We start from the raw sequence: 20,848 nt of genomic DNA, 5'->3' as shown, positions 1-20,848 counted from the left end.
TGGGAGGGAGGCGGTAGGGAGCGGAGGGAGAGGCCTGCGCAGCAGCCGAGGAGAGAGGAGAGCTGGAGGCCAGGAGAGGATATTGACAGCGGGAGAGGGGCTGAGGACGAGCAGGGAGAGGGTGGGCCTCGGAATCCTCAGGCCCTGCTCCGCCTGGCCCAGCCGCTCCTTCCTCAGCTGCCGCCCTCCCCGGGTCTGCCCCCACTCAGAGGCCCCGGCGTTCCGGATTGTATCTGTGCATTGGGAATGGGGAGCAGGGGGCCACAGGCCAGCAGGGGTGGAAATGGGAGGTTTCTGCTGGACAGGAAACCAACTACGCCCCTGGCTCGGCGGAAAAGGGCCACCTCGGCCGGGTCCACACGCCCTCCTCCCTCTGCCAGCAATCGTTCCCCTTTGCCCTTGGGCTCCTCATCTGCCTTCACTGGACCCCACTTATCTTAACTGCTAGGGGAGGTTAAAAACACCGTCACGGAATTTAAGAAAACCAAATGGGACGGTGATTTTGAAGCGATGTAGAACTGTGCCTCCTGCTCTATGGGGATGTGCCATTCCACGCTTACGCACGCCCCTTGGACGTTCTCTCTTGCACACCTTGTTGATCTGGCACAGTCTTAATCACCCTTCAAGTTCCAGCTCAGATGGCACCCCTTGTCCCTGACTTTCTCCATCCCGGGAAGGACCAAGACACCCCTCCCCGCAGCTGCCGTGCCCCCCGTCCAGCCCTCTCTCGTGGCGCCTTCCGTAGGACAGCTGCTGGTTGTGTGTCTGCGGGCAGAGCATTCCCACCAGCTCCCGCCTGCTTCCCAGGGGCACTGTGGTCGGCAGTGGCTTTGGGGAGCTGGTCTCCCGGGGGTGGGGGTCGGCCTGACCAGGGTCACCGCGTGGCAGTCCAGCCCCAGCCCCTAGCACCGAGCGGACCCCCGTGACAACCCACATCAGTCAGAGTCACTAGAGGCAGGGTGACAGCTGGTGGCTTCATCCGTGTCCAGGAGTCCCTCCCTTACCATGATGGGAAGGCTCGCACCCACTGCCCTGGCCCCTCCGACCCTCAGGGCACCAAGGGGGCCGTGCTGGTCCTGTGGTTTCCCGAGGGGGGTGGACTCTGAGGCAGGAGAAGGGGAGAGGCTTGGAGGAGAGTATGCAGGCTTTAGGGAAGAGTATTCCGCAGGCTCGTGCACTGTACTCTGTGCTCCCCCTGAAGATCTTGTCCCAATGCCCGGGGCCGCTAGATACATAGAGAGCGCCAAGGAATGCTGGGAGGCCGTGCGGCGTGGTGGTCGGGGCCCTGCCACCGCTGCCCGTGCGGCCTTGTGTGTGATTACTGGAGCCTTCTTTCCCCAGAACGTTGATAGCCTTGACCGTGGTGTCCCCGTGCCTGGCAGTGCATGAACCCTGTCACCTGCCAAGCCTGTTATGTGCCAAGGCGTCAGAGCCCTGGAGGTAGGTCGTGTTAACGCAGCATCTGGGGAGCACCTGGAGGCCTGGGGAGGCGAGGCGCCGTGTCCAGACGCACACAGCCAGTAAGTGCCCGGGCAGAGGCCCAGACCCGGGGCCCGCCTGCTCTTCCCACCCCCACCCCCGCCAGCGTGGCTCCCCCGGGGGCTGGGCAGGAGGCACGAGCATGCAGGGCGGGCAGAAGGAGCTGGGTCTGGAGGCCCCCTCCAGCAGGCTGTTGGCTGGCAGAGGGAGGGCCGCCCCGTTCCTCCTGGCAGGCTTCTCACAAGCCCCCGTGGACAGAGGAGGGAGCCGTGGGGGGCTTGGAGTGGGCTTGGGGGTGTGATTTGGGCAAGGGTGGGAGGCGCCCCGGAAAGCTTCCCGCCCCCGCTCACGGCAGCCCTTGGCTGGCTTCTGTGCCCCTCATCTGCAAGCCTGTGTTTCTTTAAAGCCTCCGTAATTCAGCCTTGTCCTGGTAACAGGCCTTTGTCTCTGCCCCGCACTCTGTCTCCCCGGAACTCCCAATCCCTGTCATCTCACAGCTGCTCAGGCTCGTCGGAGGTAACGTGGCTTGCAGCGAGCCAGTGGCAGCTAAGGTGGACAGGGCCCTGCCCCGGGCCACCCAGCGAGCCTGTTCCTTTGGCGCTGGTGGAATAGCCACACTCCCAGAGCCCTAGGGATGTGCCGGGGCCTCTGCTGACCCTCGGGACAGTCGAGGCGCGGGGCGGCGAGGCGACGGGCCTGCTTAACGTTGGGCCTGAGCCCTTGAAGACTTTATGAGGCCCCTTCTCCGTGCCAAGCATGGTCCGTGCCCCAGGGGGGCAGACACCCACACGGATCATGCCCGCCGAGGGAGGTGTCCGAGGTGGGCGTCCTCAGCCTGGAGGTGCAGGGAGGCTCCTGAGGAGGCGGTGCTGGAGCAGGGTGCCTGGCTCATGGCGGTCCCAGGAACCCTGAGCTCACTCCTCCAGCGCTGTCTTCCGTTGCAGGCTGGGCCCACCAGGCAGGCTGCCTGAGCACCCTTTGCCAGGCCTCTGGCCTCCCCAGGCCACCTTCCCAGAGCACAGGGAGCAGGGCGGTGCCGGGGAAGGAGCACGGGCTTTGGAGGCACACAGACCAGCATTGCCTCCCACGAGCTGGCTTACCGTAACCTTGCCATGTCACCCCTCTGGGCCTCAGTTTCCACTCCTGTAAAATGGAACTAATGCCTTTCCCCTCCCTCGGGTTGTCCTGAAGATTGACCACGATAAATACGTAAAATAGTTAGCATTTAATAAATAAATAAATGGTAAATCTAAAAATAATTATGCTTTTTTCTTTTTTGTTGCTTCTTAAATTTTAATGAAACTGTTTGGTCCAAGTTTCAAAAGAAGGATAATTATGATGTTAAGGCAACAGATAAACATGTGTTTTACATTTTAATACTGCTCTTTTGTAGAGTGCCTTACATCCTAAAATATACCACAGTAGATCCAATAATTAATGTATTTGGTTTGGAACACTTTAGGATAAATTGTCTCTTTCAAAAGTACTTAATTCTTCTGAACTTCAGAAGCTTTGTTATAATGTTTTTGCTTCTTGATTTATCAAGCCGATTTGAGCTGCTCGCATTTCTTCTTTCCTGCTCTGACTGGGCAAATGCCTTAACCTATTTGTTTCTCAGTTTCCTCCTATGTAAAATGGGGGAATAAAAAGAGTGTCTACTTCATGGCAGTGTGGAAGTGTGAAATGAGTAGTTAATACAGGGTTTAGAACAGGGCCTGGCTTGTATTAAGCACTTAATAAATGTTAGCTGTACTGTTGTTGTTGTTATTATTATTTGAGGTACTGGGGCTGGGGGTTGAGCCTGGGACCTCTTATGTGGGAAGCTGACACTCAGCCACTGAGCCACATTCCCCCCCCAAATTGGTCCCTTCATTTGTTTGTTTATTGTTTGTTTAGTTTAGTTTTTTGTCTTTAGAAGGCATCTGAAACTGAACCCGGGACCTCCCATGTGGGAAGCAGGCACTCAACTGCTCGAGCCACATCTGCTCCTTGTTACTATGATTTCTTAATTTAAAAACTTGAAATTATACCCAGATCAATTTCCCCAAATCCAGTCCATTGCTTTTCATTCATTCGTTCACTTGTTCGGCTTTGGTCTTGGCCCTGCTTTCCAAAGCTGGCTCAGCTGCTCCCTCCTTCCGCTTAGTGGCCTGTGCTTCCGGGCCTCGGTGTCTGCTGCTGGCTCCCAGCTCCCGGGCCCGGGTGAGGCTGAGCTCATAAAAAGTGTCAGCAAAGCACTTTGTGGATCGATGCTAACTAATAGCAGCTCCCTGGAGCTGGCACGAGCAGGCAAGATGATTGTGGCAGCTGCGTGGACTGGGCTCAGGGTTGGGCACCCAGGGGAGCCAGTGCTGCCCTTGAGTGGGGCCCAGGAAAGGCCCAGCCGTCCCCTCGCCCTGATGCCTTCGGCCAGGGGGGCGCGCTGATGGAAATTTGGAGATGGGTGGCGGTGGGGGGGATGGCAGGAGGAGGCTCTAGAGAAAGAGATTTGCCCAGGGAGTTCCAGAGCCTGGAACAGAGACCCCTCCAGGGCATGCATCTGGGCACATCCGGTCATGGGCATCCTCTCGTCAGGGACCCCGCAGCTGCTCCCATCTCTGTCTCTCCAGAAGCCCATGGCCCTGGCAGGGACAGGTGGCTGCTGCCTCTGCCCAGACACCTGGCTGCTTCCTGAAGGAGGCACAGCAGCGTCGGCTCCACCGAGGGGCGAATGGGAAGTCCACGGAGCCCTGTGTCAGGGAGGATGTGAGCTCGCTCCCCCAGTTCTGCCCCAGAGGGACCCCTTCTCTGTATCTTAGGCCGAGCTGTAATCTGTCCTGGGGACACTGTGGGGGCAGCAGGGAGAGGCTGCCCTAGTCTGATGGAGGAGGCATGGCCCTGCATTCCAGGCGAGAGGCAGGAGGGAGGCACATGGATCCTTTTCTCTGGGACTGCCTGTCTAAGGGAGGGACACAGCCCTCTTGTCCTCCGCTCCTTGGCTGAGGATGGAGGCTCAACCTTTGTCCTGGAGGAGCCTCCTGTCTGCTGAGGAGGGAGTCGTCATGGGTACCTCCCTCAGGAAGACCCCCGTGTGATGGAGGAGACGTGCCCTCTGCTCTGGGGAGGCCCCCTGAAGGGGGAGGCTCAGCTTGTCCTCTCACTCAAGAAGTCCCGTCTCGGGAGCAGATGTGGCTCAAATGGTTGAGCGCCTGCTTCTCACATGGGAGGGCCTGGGTTCAGTCCCCGGTGCCTCCTAAAAACAAAAACAACAAGCAAACAATGAAAAGCCGACTCAGGGGAGCCGGTGTGGCTCAGTGGTTGAGCGCCAGCTCCCCACATACCTCAAAAAAAAAAAAAGTCCCATCTCATGGCCTTTGACTATGGGACCCTGCCCCCTGTGGTTCACAAGAAGTAGCCAGAGATTGCTGGGAAGAATTACAGACTTGGCTGCAGTGGGGCTGGGGAAGGGAAAAGAAAGGACTGTAGAGGGACCCCTGTAGCAAGTGAAGATGGCATGGAAGGCTTCCCGGTGGAGGTGCCTTTCTTTCATATATGTAGTTTTTAATTTTTAAAATTTTTTGTTTCGGGGAGGTGCCTTTATGGGATACTGTCATGTGCAAGAGGTGCCTGGCTGTGACCAGTATCCGCTGGGGGTTAAAGGGTGCAGACTGGGAAGGGGTCGTGGAGCTTGAGGGTCCATTCAGTGTGCCCCAACCTCCGTGCAGGCCAGGCTGCTGGAGCGGGAAGGGGTCCGGGAGACCCTGGCCACCCGCCTGGCCTCGCACAGGCCGAGTGCCGCCAGCCCAAAGACATCCGCCCACCCGCCACGGCCAGAGAAGCCGCAGGAGAGGAAACAGGACGCCATCAGGAACGCCTTTTCCTCTTCTTTGTCGCTAACCCCCTCATTCGGCCTGCGGCGGGCTGGTCGCAGGGCCTGCCGGCTGCTGCCACCTGGGGCCCCCAGCCCTGGGTCCTCCGGGGGCCTCTCTCCACCCCACGCACTCCCCGGCTTTGGCCGCTGCTCCCGGGCTCATCCCTTGACTTGGCTGAAACTCAGGGCTCATCTGTAAAATGGGGTAAGATTTCCTGTCTGCCTCTCGGGGCAAGTTTTTTGTTGTTGTCGTTGGTTTGGTTTTTAGGGGCTTTACCTCGTTCATTCATTCACTCATCCATCGGTTTTACAGCGAGCACTTCCTGTGTGCTGGCCCCTGGGCTGGGTGGGGACAGAGCCTAGTGGGGGAGGGAGTCCATTTGGGGCTTGACCTCTGGGGAGTTGGGGGACACTGAGTAGAGACATCCGTACGCTGGTGGGTGTGGGGATCACAGAGGGTTTGGCTGCGCTGGGTGGCAGCTGGAGTGGTCGGGGGGCTGGAGGCCCCGGGAACTGCTTGTCACGGGCCAGGCCCTGGAGGACGCAGCGGGCTGGGCTCAGCGGAGGAGCCTGCAGAGAGTGGGCACAGGGCAGGGACGGGGGGCGCTCGGCCAGGCTCTCCAGGGCCAGGGAGAATGGGCGCAGAAATAGGGCCCCTGGATTTGGTGCTCTGTGGGGACAGTTGAAAGCTTGGCTTGGGTAGCCTGGATGTGGAGATGGGGTGGGGGGGTGGACCCCAGAGGGTGAGGGGGAAGGAGAGGTGCTCAGGCGTCAAAGAACGCGGCCAGACACGTCAACGTTTTTTTGGTTTATTTTTCTCATTATTCAGTTTACTCCTGTGCTGCCTAGAGGACAACTATGTGCATTTATGTGGTGTGGGGGTGTGGGTGTATGGTGTGTGTGCATGTGTGTATGTGGTGCGTGAGGAATGTGTGTGGTGTGTGAACGTGTGGCTCGTGTGTATGTGTGTGGTGTGTCGTGGTTGTGGTGTGAGTGTGCAGACGTGGGGTTTGGTATCTGAGTGTGTGGTGTGTGTGGTGTCTGTGGGTATGTATGTGTGTGGAGGAGATGTGATACGAGGTGTGTGTACAGTTACTGTGGGGGTGTGTGTATGTGCTTGTGGCATGTGTGTGTTGTGTGAGGTGGATGAGGCGCTGTGGTCTGGTGTGGTGTGTGAGTGTGTGGCTCATGTGTGTGCTGGGTGAGCCGTGCAGGCTGCTTGTGGTGCCTGCGGATGTGGGCGTGTGGCTGTTGTGTGGCTTGTTCGGTGTCTCTGTGTTTATAGGTGGTGTGTGTGTGTGTGCAGCTGCTGTGTTGGTGTGCATGTGGTGTGTGTGTGTGTAGGGTTAGTGCATGTGAACACCACAGAGTGAACACCTTCCTCTGTGTGGCTGGTCAGGGCTGAGCCACTGGCCGGGGCTGGAAACCAGGAAGGATCCACCGGGCTCTTGCATTTCCGTCCTCTGCTTTGGATTCCACCGGCTGGTGTGCTGGTAAATGCGTGACAGCAGGTCTTCCAGGAAAAAGGTGGGGGAGGGCTGGAGAGCTTGCCCAGCTCTGTGGTGTAAATTCTCCCGCCTTGATTTCACGTTACCAGCGTGACGTCACTGAACATGGAGTTGGGACACTGATAGGATTATTCCCCACACAGGTATAGGTGACATAAGTAACCTTGAGAGCCTAAGAGTGAAATGTAGTAAGACAATTAGTGGTGAGTTTTGAGTATGCATTCCCTTCCCTCGCTCCTTGTTTGTGCTTGCTGTCTGCTCTCTCTGTCCATTCGTTGTGAACTCCCTGAGTCTGCTTTATTTTATTTTCTTTAGGGAGCACTGGGAACCGAACTTGGGACCTTCCATGTGGGAGAGAGATGCTCAATCTCTTGAGCCACCTCCACTCCCTGTTTTGTTGTGTCTCTCATTGTGTTTCCTCTGTGGGTCTCCTTGTTGCATCATCTTGTTGCAGCAGTTCTCCCCGCCAGCCCGTCCGTGCCAGCTTGCTATCTTGCTGGTCTTCCTTAGGAGGCACTGGGAACTGAACCCGGGACCTCCTGTGTGGTAAGCGGGCATCCAGATACTTGAGCCACATCTGCTTTCCTCCCTTTGTTTTTAATATAATTTCTTTAGCTGTAAGTTTATATCAGGATTTCTCGCCTCACCACTGTTAACATTTTGGGCTGGATCACTCTGTTGTGGGGTGTCCTGTGTCTTTGCCAGCAGCGTCCCTGACCTCAAATCCTTAGTGCCTGTAGCTCCCCTTCCCCTGGCTTGGACAACCACACATGTCTCCTGACTTTGCGCCGCTGGTAACAGTGTGTGACAGCCTGCTCGATTCGGTGTGAGACAGCCTGCTCATTTCTGCAGACGTGCCGTGGGCTCTCCCGAGCCTGGACAGGCCACCTCCAGCATCCTCGGGCACCGTGTCTGGCACAAAATAAGGCATGGTTTTTTCCCCCAAAATCCTTTCTCAGGAGAGAGAACCCCCCCTTAGGCCTCAGCCTTCACCCGCGCAGGGTCCCTCCCCCAGAGGGCTGCCTCGGCACCCGGGCTTTGGTCCACAGCGCGGCGGGCGCCAAGCTCGCAGCGGCGCCGGCATGCTGGTCTGTTCTGATATTTTATGAAACGTGAGAACGAGAAAAACAGTAATGTCTCTGAACTAATATTTTAATTTAATATGCTATTCTTTATCTCTAAAAGTTCATACATTCACGCCGGTAAACATAAACAAAAAACAACTTTAAATAAAGTCTGGACTGGAAAGTAGGGGCCTGCTTTGCGCCCGGGGCCACCCGTGCCTAGCAGGCGAATGCTGGGGAACCCCCTGCCTCGGGGCCGGCTCCTGTCCTGTTGTTCCCCAGCTTTGAGCCCAGGGAGTGGCTCTCGTCTGTTCCTTAAAAATAGTTATTGAGAACCAGCAGCCCCAACTGCCCGGCAGGGAAGAACTTTCAATAGTAGCACCCCTGTCCCTGGGTTGTACAAACACCCAGGCTGGAGTGACGCAGGCCCTACGCCAGTGCCCGGGGAGCTGCCAGGCACCAACTGTGACCTGAGGATCTCAGGGGACCAGCCACGACGGGACCTCTTCCTCTGCTCGTCTGGAAGCTGTGTGTGTGAGTGGTGCAACATCTGACCTTCTGTTCATCCAATACTAATATCAAGGTAAAACGGTACTTTGGAAAAGAGTTGGAAGGGGAAACGGACTTTGGCCCAGGGGTTAGGGCGTCCGTCTACCACATGGGAGGTCGGCGGTTCAAGCCCCGGGCCTCCTTGACCCGTGTGCAAGGAGATGCGCCAAGGAGTGCCGTGCTTCACAGGGGTGTCCCCCGCGTAGGGGAGCCCCACGCGCAAGGAGTGCACCCATAAGGAGAGCCGCCCAGCGCGAAGGAGGGAGCAGCCTGCCCAGGAATGGCGCCGCCCACACTTCCCATGCCGCTGACAACAACAGAAGCGGACAAAGAAACAAGACACAGCAAAAAGACACAGAAAACAGACAACCGGGGGAGGGGAGGGGAATTAAATAAATAAAAATAAATCTTAAAAAAAGAGTTGGAAGGTGAGAAGGTGATTTATTGCAAGTGCACAAGAAAGGAACTGTGGGAATCTTCCCAAAACCTGTTTGAGATCAGCAGGAGAATCTCTCTCCAGCCTGAAAAGATGAAGTCTTATATGGTAAAATCACCACAGGAATGACGTCTATGTACTGTAACCAAATCACGGGCATGACCTCGCATCACCTTCGCCTCACCTTACCATTAATACCGAAAGAGAAAAAAAGGAGGAAAGAAAGAGCAGAAAAAGAAATAACACAGAGAAAGGAACTCCAGAGGTCTTGCACTTGAAAGCCTTTATTGCAAAAGAGTTTTATGTGCTTGGAATCACACAACTTTTGATGGATGATATTGTGTTATCTGTACCATCTGGAACCAAAATACTTGTCATTTAATAAAGCAAATAATAAAGAACATTTGGACATCTTTACCATATGTTTCTAGAATAAGCAATCTTTTGATTGCAAAAATGATACATAGAAACCAAATTTATTTTTTGGGCCATCCTTTATGAAGAATTTCCTTGTGCACATGAAATCTGAGAAATTGAATTTAAAACTAGTCTTTTGTGACTTTTTCCTTTGGCTTTGTTAATAAAGAGATGATACGATTTTTCTTGGAAAGAATAGTTATTAAGCACCTACTGTGTACCGAGGAAAATGAAGACCTAGGGGCGCAGTTCCTGCTCTCCGGGGCACCATTCATTTCGGTTCCCGGGCGGGCGGCGAGGCAGGATGCGCACGGGACCCCTCCCTTCACCTGTGCACCGCGCTTTTTAGGGAGGCCTTTTCTCTGTGGAGTGCCTGTCTCCCCAGTCCAGAGCAGGGGTGTCCTGAGGACAGGGCCCGCGGGCCACACTTCCTGGGTGCCGGAACAGCGCAAGGCCCCGCCGTGTGAAAATCCAATAAAAGGAAGGCGCAAAAGGGTGCAAAGAAGGAAAGCTGGATGTGTGAAAGGAAGGAAGGGAGGGAGGGAGGAGGAGGAGGAGGAGTAAGAGCCAGGGGGCCAGAGGAAGAGCACGGCAAGCTGGAGCAGTCAGGGAAGGCTTCATGGAGGAGGGGGCTTCGGGAAAGATTGCCATCAGAGAACTGCAAGGAAGAATCGTCCAGAAGGGAATCGCAGGGTGTGTCTCTGGACGCTTCTGGAGCGTGGAGCTCTAAACTGGGAAGAGGACACCATAAACTGTTCCTTTCTACCTGAGGCAGGGAGGAAGACAGACTTCCCTGCCTCTGGCGGGGGACACATGACCGTCGCTCCCCACCCCCCAGGCCCTTCCTCCTGAGGGACAAGAACTGACTCCTGAGCCTGGGGTGGGGGGGCGTGGAGCAAAGAGCTGGCAGGTCAGGGCGGTAACGACAATTGTAATAGGGACTGCCGGGTTCCGGGCCCTGATTCCCGGCCGTCTTTAAATGTGTCGCTATCCCCAGCCTGGAGGGTGAATGCCACTCGGCTTCCTCAGAGAGGAAAGGAAAGGCCCCGGCTCGCCCCGGCCTCAGGCCCGGGCCCTGCCCTGTCTCTCCTCTGCTCGGGGACCAGGAGAGCTGGCAGGTGGGCGGGGGGCCGTGGGGGGCTGCGGCAGCCCCTTGGTTTGCCTTTGAGTCTCAGATCTCCAGTTCCACGGGGGACCCCAGGGGCCGAGCTCCTGGAGGAGACCTGCCCTCTGCCTGGGGCTGCCTGGAGGCTCCCCTCCTTCTCCCGCCGCACCCCCTGAAACCCCATGAATAAGGATCAGGGCGAGGAAAAGGGGTGCGGGGAGGGCGGCCGGAAGCGTGAGGGATTGCCATGGGCCTCAAGCCTCGGGGAAGCCCGGCACCCCGCGCCTGAGCCGCCAGCCCCCGTCCGCCACTCCCACCCGCAGGCCTGCCGCACACCACGCCGTGCGCAGGGGCCAGGGGAGCCACAGCGGGCTCGTGAGCGGGACGGGGGGCAGCGCCCGGAGCCTGGTTCTCAGCCGGGCCTGCCCTGCGGGGCCGTGCGGCCCTGGGCTCACAGGGCTGGGTGCTCTGACCCTGAGGTTCCTGGCCTCGTGCCAGGCTCTTCTCTAACTTGAGGTTTGCTTTTCCAGGTGGGGGAGGAAGGAGGTGGTGCTGTGGTCCCCAGGCTCCTCCAGTTCCCCCCCCCCGTCCGTGGGGTGGGGGGTGGACCTCCCGCCTTCCTCCCTGCCCTCCCCCCGGGCTGCCTTGGGAACCAGCTGCTCTGGTGGCGGCCCCCGGGCGGGCAGGGCTCTGACCCAGGCAGCGGTGTCTAATTCTGGCAGCGCAGAAGAGCCTGCACACAAATAACTCAGCTGCCCGGGGGGATGCGATCGGGGCCCTAGATACCTCTGTGCCGCCACAGCCACCTGCTCCTCACGCCTCCCTGCTCCCTCGCAGCTGTTCTCACACCCAGGAAAGTGGGTCAGAATGTAGGGCGGCTGCACCTGACGGTGAACCGCTCCCGCACGGTCCCCACCCCGGCCCTGAGCCATGACTGCCTGCAGGGCAGGGGTGGGGGCTGGCACGCGACTGGGGTCCTGGCCAGTCATTTCCTCCCGCAATCGCCCGTGGCCGCCTCCTGGCTACAGTCCACGTCCCTTCGGCTGGCGTGGAGCCCATCACGGCGTCTGCTAGCACCGAGCCCAGGTGCGCCCAGAGAGGCCCTGACTACCGAGGGGTGAGGGGACGGCTCTCCGGTCCAGCCTCTTGTCCTGGGGCTCCTCGCAGGCTCCCGGGTGCACCCCAGGCTGCCACCTCCCAAGCACCCTACCCAGGTTTCCTGCAATGCCGTCATTCGCTGCTGCTTCCCTTTTGAAACCTTTCCCAACCCCCAGGAGAACCACGCAGTCCCGTCTCTCCCAGGCAGTATCGTGAGCCGGTGACCCACGGTCTCTGGAGCCAGACGGCCTGGGTTCCAAGAGCTAGCCTTGCCCCTGACTAGCTGTGTTACCTTGGGCAAATTACTTACCCTTGCTGTGTCTCAGTTTCCACTTCTGAGAAATGGGGATCAGAGTCGTACCTCCTTGTAGGGTTCTTGGAGGAGGAATTGAGTCAGTGACTGTGACACACCTAGAGGAGTAAATGGAACTTGGTTTTATCCTGGATGATTTTTCTGATGTTGACTGCACATTGGGTAGTGTCTGAAAGTCTTCCCACACTCACTGCATTCATAGCGTTCTTCTCTAACGTGACTTTCCTGCCACTCACAAAGGAATGAATGGCTACCCGTGCGCTCTCAGTTACCTGATAGTGAACTCGCATTCACGGAGAGCCTCTCCAGGGTCAGGTGTACACACGCGTGTGCTGTGTCTAGATGATTTCTCACAGGCACTCCATTCATGGGGCTTCTCTCCCACGTGATTGTGCTGATCCTGGCTGTTTGATTGGGGGCAAGCAGTTTAGGGCTTCTGCACCTCAGGTTTCTCCTCTGAAATATAATATATAATGTGTATAATACAAGTGAAAATAATAAAATAGCTTGTGTGAAGTGCTTAGCGTGGTGGCTGGCTCCTGGAGGGAGCCGAATGCACAGCGGCCGTTGTTCTTGGCGGGTTTGTCTAACTTGAGTGCATCACGGTCTTTTGGTCAGCAGGGACCATGAGTTTTTCGCCTTCGTGCCCCCAGAGTGGGGCACTAGAAGGGGCCGTGTCAGTGTTTGGGGCTCGAGTGAGTGAATAAATGGGATAACTGGTCAAAGCTGAGCAGACCTCTTTGGGGTGTATCGGTTGCATTCCTGGCTCAGCCTGACGGTGGCTGGGACTCTGCCCCTAGGAAGCATTTTCTAATCCCTATAACTACTGATTTTGACAGTGAAAAGAAGTATAGATAGAAGAATAAAATCCTGGAGCCCACTCACCCAGAAAAAAATGATCATTGCCACCATCTTTTTAAACTTTGCCTTCACTCATGACTAATTCTCTTTTAGATTATTCATTCAACAGCATTCAACCTGTATTTATTTATGTATTGAGTACCTACTGTGTGTCCCTTGTGCGAGGCTTATCCCCCAGGGATCTAGTGTCAATAACAAAAATAACCTCTCTACCCTCATTTAAGCTGTATGAGTGAGGCAGGGGAGAGTAAACAGGCCATTGCAAAAGCGTGAGAAAAGTTGTGAGGGGGACACATTGTGTATAAGGTCTTCGTGGGGGAGGAGATATCAGGGAAGACTTCCTGGAGGAAGAGAGAGCTGGGCATAAGATGCAGCACAGCAGTTAACAAAAGCTGACTCTGCAGGCCTGGAGAGGGATTCAGGAATCACAGAGATCTGGTCTCTGGATTGTAAAATCACAGAACCGGCAATTCTTACATAAAGGATCCAGAGTTTCTCACCTACAGTTTATTTTTATCCCAAATTCTCCTTTCACCAAGACTTGAGACATATCTTGTTAGAGAAGTGCCAGCATCTTTAGAAAGTAATTTATGCTCATTGTACAACATGGAAAAATAAGAGATATCAAGAAATGTGTGTGTGCGGGTCATCCTTAACCTCTGTTAATATTGAGGCACAATTTCCTTTCCTTTCATTCATTCATTCATTCATTCATTCATTTTTCATTTTATTTTTTAGTTTATTTTTTCATATTGGAGTACTTTTTCTTACTAATGGTTTACTTTTTTTTTTTTAGAAGGCGTTGGGGGTTGAACCCATGACCTCACATGTGGGAAGCAGATGCTCAACCATTGAGCTACATCCGCTCCCCACTAATGATTTATTCTTCCTAGAAGAGGATTTAAATTTTTACTTTTGCATGTAGCACACTTTGAACCAAAAAAGAGATTAGTTTTATTTTTTTAATTGAACATAATTCACATACCATAATGTTTATCTTTTCAGTGTACGAGCATGTGGTTTGTCATACAGTCCCCAAATTATGCAACTATTACAACTATCTAATTCCAGGACATTTCATCATCCCCAAAAGAAACTCCGCACCCATTTGCAGTCATTCCGCATTTCCTCCTGCCGCCAGCACTGGACAACCACTAATCTGTTTTCTCTCTGTAGATTTATCTATTCTGGACATTTCAGATAAAAGGAATCATACAGTATTTGTCTTTTTCTGTGTGGCTTCTTTAAATTAGCATAATATCTAAAAGTTCCTCTATGTCCCTGTCAACACTTGTTGATTCTAGCCCTCCTAATGGGTGTGAAGTACCTTGTTATTGTTTTGATTTGCATTTCTCTAATGACTAATGATGTTGAACATCTTTTCATGTGGTTATTCGCCATTCGTGTAGCTTTGGAGAAATGTCTATTCAAATCCTTTGCCCATTTCTCAGTTGGGTTATTTGTCTTTCTGTTGTTGAGTTGTAATAGTTCTTTTTACGTTCTGAATACTAGACATTTATCAGATAAAGGATTTGAAAAGACTTTCTCCACTCTTGGGTTGTCTTTTCACTTTCTTGATAGGGACCTCTGAAGCACAAAAGCTTTTAATTTTGAAATCCAATTGTTCTATTTTTTCTTTAGTTGCTTGTGCTTATGTTGTCATATCTAAGAAACCATTCCCTGATACAAGGTCATGAATATGTGTATTACTGTTTTCTTATAAGAGTTTTACAGTTTTAGCTCTTACATTTAGGTCTTTTTAAAAAAAATCTGGTTGCTTCATCTTTTTGGTGTGTTGCTTCCCTATCCATGCAGTGCAGATCTGAGACAACTTTTCTTTTTTTTTAACCAGGAGGTCCCGGGGATCGAACCTGGGTCTTCCATATGGTAAATGGAAGCTCAATAGCTTCAGCCACAGCTGCTTCCCTCCATTTAGGCCTTTGATCCATTTTGAGTTAATTTTCGTGAATGGTGTGAGTTAGGGATCAACATTGTTCTTTTACACGTGCATATTCAGTTGCCCCAGCAGCATTTATTGAAAAGGCTATTCTTTCCCCATTGAATGGTCTTGGAACCCCTGTTGAAATGAAATGATCATAAATGTATAGGTTGATTTGTGGACTCTCAATTCTATTCCATTGGTCTATATGTGTATCCTTACGCCAGTACCAACCAGTCTAGAGTACTGTAGCTTTATAGCAAGTTTTGAAACCAGCAAGTGGGAAGCCTCCAACTTTGTCCTCTTTCAACACTGTTTTGGATATTCTGGGTCCCCCGCATTTCTGTATGAATTTTAGGATCAGCTTCCCAATTTCTGCAAAGAAGCCAGCTGGGGTTTTGATAGGGGTTGCACTGACAGCATAGGTCAATTTGGGAGTGTTGTCATCTGAACAACAGTAAATCTTCTCATGCTTTCTTTTGGATATCTACTGAGAACAAAGTTGAGCTCATGCCAACTCTACTATTTTGATTCCTAATTTATTCTACCTAATATTCTGTCATAGGTATTTCCCTTTTATGAAAGATGCAAGCATAATTTCAATGCTATATAACGTTCTGTGGTGGTTGTTTTTAAACTTAATCCATTCCTTTGGGCCTGCTGTAAATAAAATCTCCTCAAGATCTTACTTCAGTCAAGGAAAGGCCCAAATGAATCCGTTGGGCTTGAATCCGGGTTACTGAAGGCCTTTATATGCAGAGTGAAAGTCAGACAGAGAGAAAGGGAGTAGCAAGGAGCTGAAAGTCCACGGAACCTGGAGGAGAAGAGAGAAGCCAGGACAGGCCGCCATGTGCATTGCCATATGACCGGAAAGCCAAAGAGCAAGGATTGCTGGCAGCCAGCCTTGGTGGGAGGAAGCAGTGCCTTGATGATGCCTTAATGTGGGACTTCTCTTAGCCTCAAAACTGTGAGCCAATTAATTCCTGTTGTTTAAGCCAATCCATTGCTTGGTATTTGCTTCAGCAGTCATGAAACAGAAATATCCCATTGCAATACCATATGCAATATCATACAGAATGGAAAACTCTTGGCTGCTGGGTAATGTCTTTGGAATGCACTTTATTCTGGGTCCCTCGTGGTGTAGGCCTCTTCCTGTGGCCTCCTGTGACAGATGGGTGTCCGGCCCAGGCACGAATGCGAAGTGGAAGAACCGATGGCTCACAGAAGAGCTGAAGAACATTAGCATCAAAGTGGATCAGTAGGTTCCTCACGTTGCATGTGGGGAATGGGTTCATCGGTGAAGCCAACATTCTGGTTAATGGAGAGCTGACGTACCTTCTACCTGGCAGCACCAACCTGATGGACCAGCATCAGAAAACAGCAGCCAACATGCATATATCAGGCTTGCTCCTCTAGAGCAGTGGCTTTTAAATATTTAAAAATTCATGGCATGGAATTCATTTTGCATTGTAAGTCAGTACATATACATTTACCTGAAACGAAAGTTTCACTAAATATTATTTCTCTTTTGCATCAGCCAGGAGAAGCCAGGTTTTGCTGCAGGAACAAACAGCCCTAAAATCTTAGTGGTTCAAGAGCATTCTTTCTCACTTGTGCTGCATATCAGCCGTGTAGCAGGAGAGCTCTGGGGTCCAGGCTGATGGCGGCCCCACCGTCCAGGTCACTGCTGATTGCAGAGGAAAGGGGCTGTAGTGGGCAGGCAGTAGAAGGTCCTCCTCCCACAAAGATGTCCACATCCCAATCCCTGGAACCTGTGAATATGTTGCCTTACGTGGAAAGGGGACTTAAGGTTGCAGATGGATTTAAGTGTGCTCATTAGCTGACCTAAAATAAGGAGATCTTGGTGGGTGCAATGAAATCACACAGGTCTTTAAAAATGGAAGAGGGAAGCAGAAGAAATCAGAGTGATGCAATGTGATTACAAACTCGACCCGCTGTTGCTGGCTTTGAAGATAGAGAAAAAGGACCAAGGAATGGGGGTGACCTTTAGAAGCCAGAAGGGGCAAGCTTTGTCCCTTAGAGTGGATTGAATAGTGTCTCCCCAGAATAAGAGTCCACCTGGAACCTCAGAATGTGACCTTATTTGAAAATAGGATCTTTGCAGATGTAGCTAAGGTAAGATCAAGATGAGATCACACTGGATTAGGCTGGGTCCTGCATCCAAAGAGAGTGTCCTTATAAGAGACAGAAAAGGGCACGCAGAGACACAGAGAAGAAAGTGACATGAAGATGGAGGCACAGATTGCAGTGATGTAGCTGCAAGCCAGGGAGTGCCAGGGATGGGTGGCAGCCACCAGAAATGAGTAGAGAGGCATGGGCCATTTCTCTGTCAGAGCCCCCAGAGGAGCCAACCCTGCTGACTCCTGGATTTTGGACTTCTGGCTTCCTAAACTGGGAGAGAATAAATTTCTGTTGTTTTAAGCCATCTACTTCATGGTAATTTTTTATGGCAGCTCAAACTAATGCACCCCTTAAGCCTCCAGAAAGGAACACAGCTCTTGTGACACCTTGACTTTAGCCCACTGAGACTCATTTTTGACTTCTGGACTGCAGAACTGCAAGATAATAAATCTGCGTTGCTTTATGCCACTAAGCATCTGGTAATTTGTCCCAGCAGCCATAGAAAACTGATAGAGAGGGACAGGGACTCATGCACCTGCCCTTACATGCTTCTGCCTGGAAGTGACACGTGGCACTTGTGCTCATCCTCCATGGGCCAGAGCAAACGATACGGGCATCCTAACTTCATCGGACTGGATATGTGTGCTCCTCCCCTATGCCCAGCTTTAGAGGGGAACTGGATCCTGGAATATAGGCATAGCTGCAGTACTCCTGCTACCTGCAAAACAAGCATATATTTTCTGTTCCATTTCTTCCCACTAATAAACAAAAGAAAAGTGCTGGTCACAATCCTTTAGGTTGATTCCATTACCGGCTCATAGGTTGTGACCCTGGTTTGAAAAACACTGTTCTGCCCAACCCTCATGGACCACCTGACACACCCTACTCCTAGCTGATTGGCCCATGGATGGGTCACCTGACCAAAGCTGGCCAATCAAATTCCTCTCCTGGGAATTTGGAATTGGGCCATTCAGCCAGTTAACAGGGTGAAACTGAGTGAGAGGCAGAGTAGAAACGGGGTGGAAGTGAGAGCCACATGCAAGCCAGGAGGAGGGAGGAGCAGAACAGCCCTGAGTGAGCAGAGAGCTGGTCGGCAGAGAGAGAGAGAGGATGCAGCAGCTGCGCGGAGCGCCGCGCCGCCGGGAGAACATGCCGCCCCACGGGGAGAGGTGGAGGGAGCGCACTGCCGCCTGAGAGCCTGATGGCTTCCCCGTGCCTGCAGCCAGCCCCGCGGCGTCCCGCCTGCGTCTCCTTCCCGTGAGGTTTTTGTCTCTGTACAGTGCGCCTTCCACTTTCTTGAACTGGCCCGGGTGGGTTTCTGCTCCTGGTCGCCCCTGAGCCTCCATCGGCTGGAGCAGGCCTGGCCCTCCTGGCAGCACCCAGGCGTGGCTCTGAGGTCGGGCTCGTGGGGCACGGATGGGGCTGGGGGAAGAGGCAGCCCCAGCCCTCCCCAGGCGGGGAAGTTCGGCTCTGACCGCAGTTTGCTCTTGCTCTTCAAGTGGATGGGCAGAAGCCCTGGGAACCGCTGTGCCGCGCTGCTCATGTGCCTCTAAACTGGAAACTCCCCCACTGGGGGCTCTTTTCTGACAGCGTCGGGGTCGGGGAAGCCAGCGGAGTGGCTTCGGGAGGGCTGTGTGACGGAGCGGGAAGGACATGGGCTCTGGAAACAGGCAGGCCCCAATTTGCCTCTCCAGCCTCAGTTTCCTCATCTCTGAAATGGGTTTGCTGCAAGAATCAGTATTGTTCTGGAGAAAATACCCAGGGCCGTGACTAAGGCAGGACCTGCTCCCAGGGCATGCGGCAGGCGCAGAGGAGTGTTGTTTGAGGACACTGTTAGCGTCCCCGGCTCCCTGAAGGAGGTGGCCCCAATGCCGACGCCGAGTGAGTGAGTGCCAGGATGTCCCCGCTGCTGGCCATGCGTCCACCTCTTATCACCTTCTCTTGCCCTTTCATCCACCTCTCCTCCCCCCGCCCCCATGCTCATTTCCCCTCTTCCCTGTTATTGATAAAAACACCTTTAGGAAGGTAGTGGAGTTGGATGAAAGCTCCTGGAAGCAGATGGATAAAATCGAATCTGAATCCTGACCAGGCCCCTTGCTTGCTGTGTGTTCCTGGGAAAATTACTGCATCTCTCTGAGCCTCAAGTGAATTATGCATAAAATAGTTATAATATGCACCTCAGTGCTGTTGTGAGAAATTATTAGGCACTCAATGAATGCAATTTCCCCCATCTCTCTCGCTCCTTGAGTACTGCTTCTCACACGCGTGGCCCCCAGCCCCGCGCTGTGACCAGGGGACCCCTGCCCCTCCCAGGGGCCACTGGAACGGCTTTCCCTGACTCGATCTTCATGATGGACTCAGGTACGCCAAGGCTGCTTTCTCTTTTTCCCTAGACCTGGGGCTCCCGAGGCTGGACCGTGGCTTTGGGGAGCATTTTGGTCCCCGCGAGCTGAGCCAGCCCCTGGGTGTCCTCTGAGCCCCAGCCCCGGCCAGGAGCTGCTGGTCCAAACCATGTGATCTCGATTTTCTCTCACTTGAGCAATTATCGCACCCCAGCCGGCTGTGGCATCTTTACACTCCAAACTCTGATCAATATTTATGAGGCGGAGGAAAGCTCAGACTCCTAGGGGACGTGGGGGAAATCTGTGTCCGGCCATCTCTGCAAACAGAGCTCAGCGCATCAGTGGCCCCCGGGGCCCCAGAAGTGGGGGGGGGGGGCAGGGCCGCAGCGTGGAGCTCGGGCAGGTGCACCCGCTCTCACCGGACAACCTGCCCGAGACGGTGGTGGGCCTCGCCCTGCCTCGCCTTCCCGGGGCCTGCGGGGTTTGGGCGGCGTGGTGCCTGCCAGCCGGGGCTGCTGTCCTCCCTCCCGGCCTGCTTCTCGCTCTCTCTGCGTGTTTTCCTCCCATAGTTGGTTCACACGCCCAGGGCCACGCCCCTTGCCCCTCCTCTCTCTTCCCCAATATTTCTCATCTCGAGGTCTCTGTCTTTCTCGCTAACTTTTCTTCCCTCCTGGTAACAGTTACTTGGAAAAATTTGGGGGCCAGGGAATCGGGGAGGGGAGAGGGAGATCCCAGGCTCCCAGCCCCAGCAGGGGAGAGAGGGCAGGAAGCGCCCCGGAGGGCCAGCCATCTGCGGCCTCGGGACTCGCCCCTGCTGGACTCTGAGTCCAGTGCTCTGCCGCGGGACTGTGAGCCAAGCCCTGGCTTCCCGGGGCCTCAGTTTCTCTGTCAAAAGAGGCAGTGGGTTTCTTCACTAATTCATCCATTTAACCGGTGTTTACTGAGTGTTGGCTACCTGCCGTTCACTAACAAATAGGTATTGACACCTTCGAGGAGCGCTGTCCTAGGTGCTGGGGAGAGGCACTTCAGTGAATAAGGAAAAAGACACCGCCCTTGAGGGCTGACAAGCCTGCACAGCAGGCAGGCAGGAGCCACCCGGAGTGAGCAAGCTGCGCAGCAGTTTAGAATCAGAGGAGTGCTGGGGGAAAAGCAGGAGAGCAAGCGGGAGGGACTGGGAATGCCGGGTGTGGCCGATGTGTCCTATGTGGGGACGGAGCCGGGCAGGCAGAGCCCTGGGAGAAGAGCCTCCCTGCGGAGGGCGCTGCTGGTGCCAAGGTCGGAGGAACCGCCCTGGGGGGTGAGGGACCCCGAGGCTGGAGAGGAGGTAGAGGGCTCAGGGCTTTTCCTCTGAGCCAGCTGGGAGCGAGGGAGTGGCTGCCCTGAGGAACAGTTTGAAACTCCCTCTGCCTGCTGCACCAAGAAGAGACTGCCCGGGGCTGCTGCCCGAGCCCAGAGAGACTGGCGGTGGCTTGGTGGGGGGACCCCGCTGCCTGGAGGGCCCCCGGGCAGCCCCTCGGGCTCCAGGTCAGCACGCTGACCCTGCCTTCCCTCTCCTTCTTCCTGCAGGGTGTTCAAGAAGGCAAGCCCGAATGGCAAGGTGAGTCCGTAAGAGCCGAACCCAGCTCTCCTGGCCCCAAGCCCTCGTTGTCTGCTCTTGCGAGCTACTGACCGTGCGAGTCCCGCCGCTCCCGGTGCAAGGGGGACAGCCCTGCCCTGAGGAGCCCTCAGCCCGAGGGGGAGGGAGC

General features: G+C 54.2%; 1 protein-coding gene across 26 annotated transcripts in view; it reads left to right on the top strand.

Annotated features, from left to right (window-relative positions):
* Positions 1-20,848, top strand: part of ARRB1 (arrestin beta 1) — an 80,828-nt gene that overhangs the window by 32,931 nt on the left and 27,049 nt on the right. For 13 of the 26 annotated variants that reach the window (XR_011649979.1, XR_011649978.1, XR_011649974.1 and 10 more), the window contains exon 2: positions 20,670-20,700. Coding sequence is in view for 15 of the 26 variants with exons in the window: in XM_012523496.3 (XP_012378950.1) it covers positions 20,670-20,700 (31 nt within the window). In the remaining 11 variants the exon portion in view is untranslated. Of the gene's footprint in view, positions 1-1,341; positions 1,521-5,460; positions 5,535-17,710; positions 18,019-20,669; positions 20,701-20,848 lie in introns of those variants that run through there. The other 13 variants (XR_011649971.1, XR_011649972.1, XM_058305958.2 and 10 more) reach the window with 8 other exon arrangements.

Source organism: Dasypus novemcinctus, chromosome 10 (genome assembly GCF_030445035.2).
Source record: "Dasypus novemcinctus isolate mDasNov1 chromosome 10, mDasNov1.1.hap2, whole genome shotgun sequence".
Taxonomy (NCBI): domain Eukaryota; kingdom Metazoa; phylum Chordata; class Mammalia; order Cingulata; family Dasypodidae; genus Dasypus; species Dasypus novemcinctus.
Note: the sequence above shows the minus strand (reverse complement) of the source record. Positions and strands in the feature narration are given on the sequence as shown.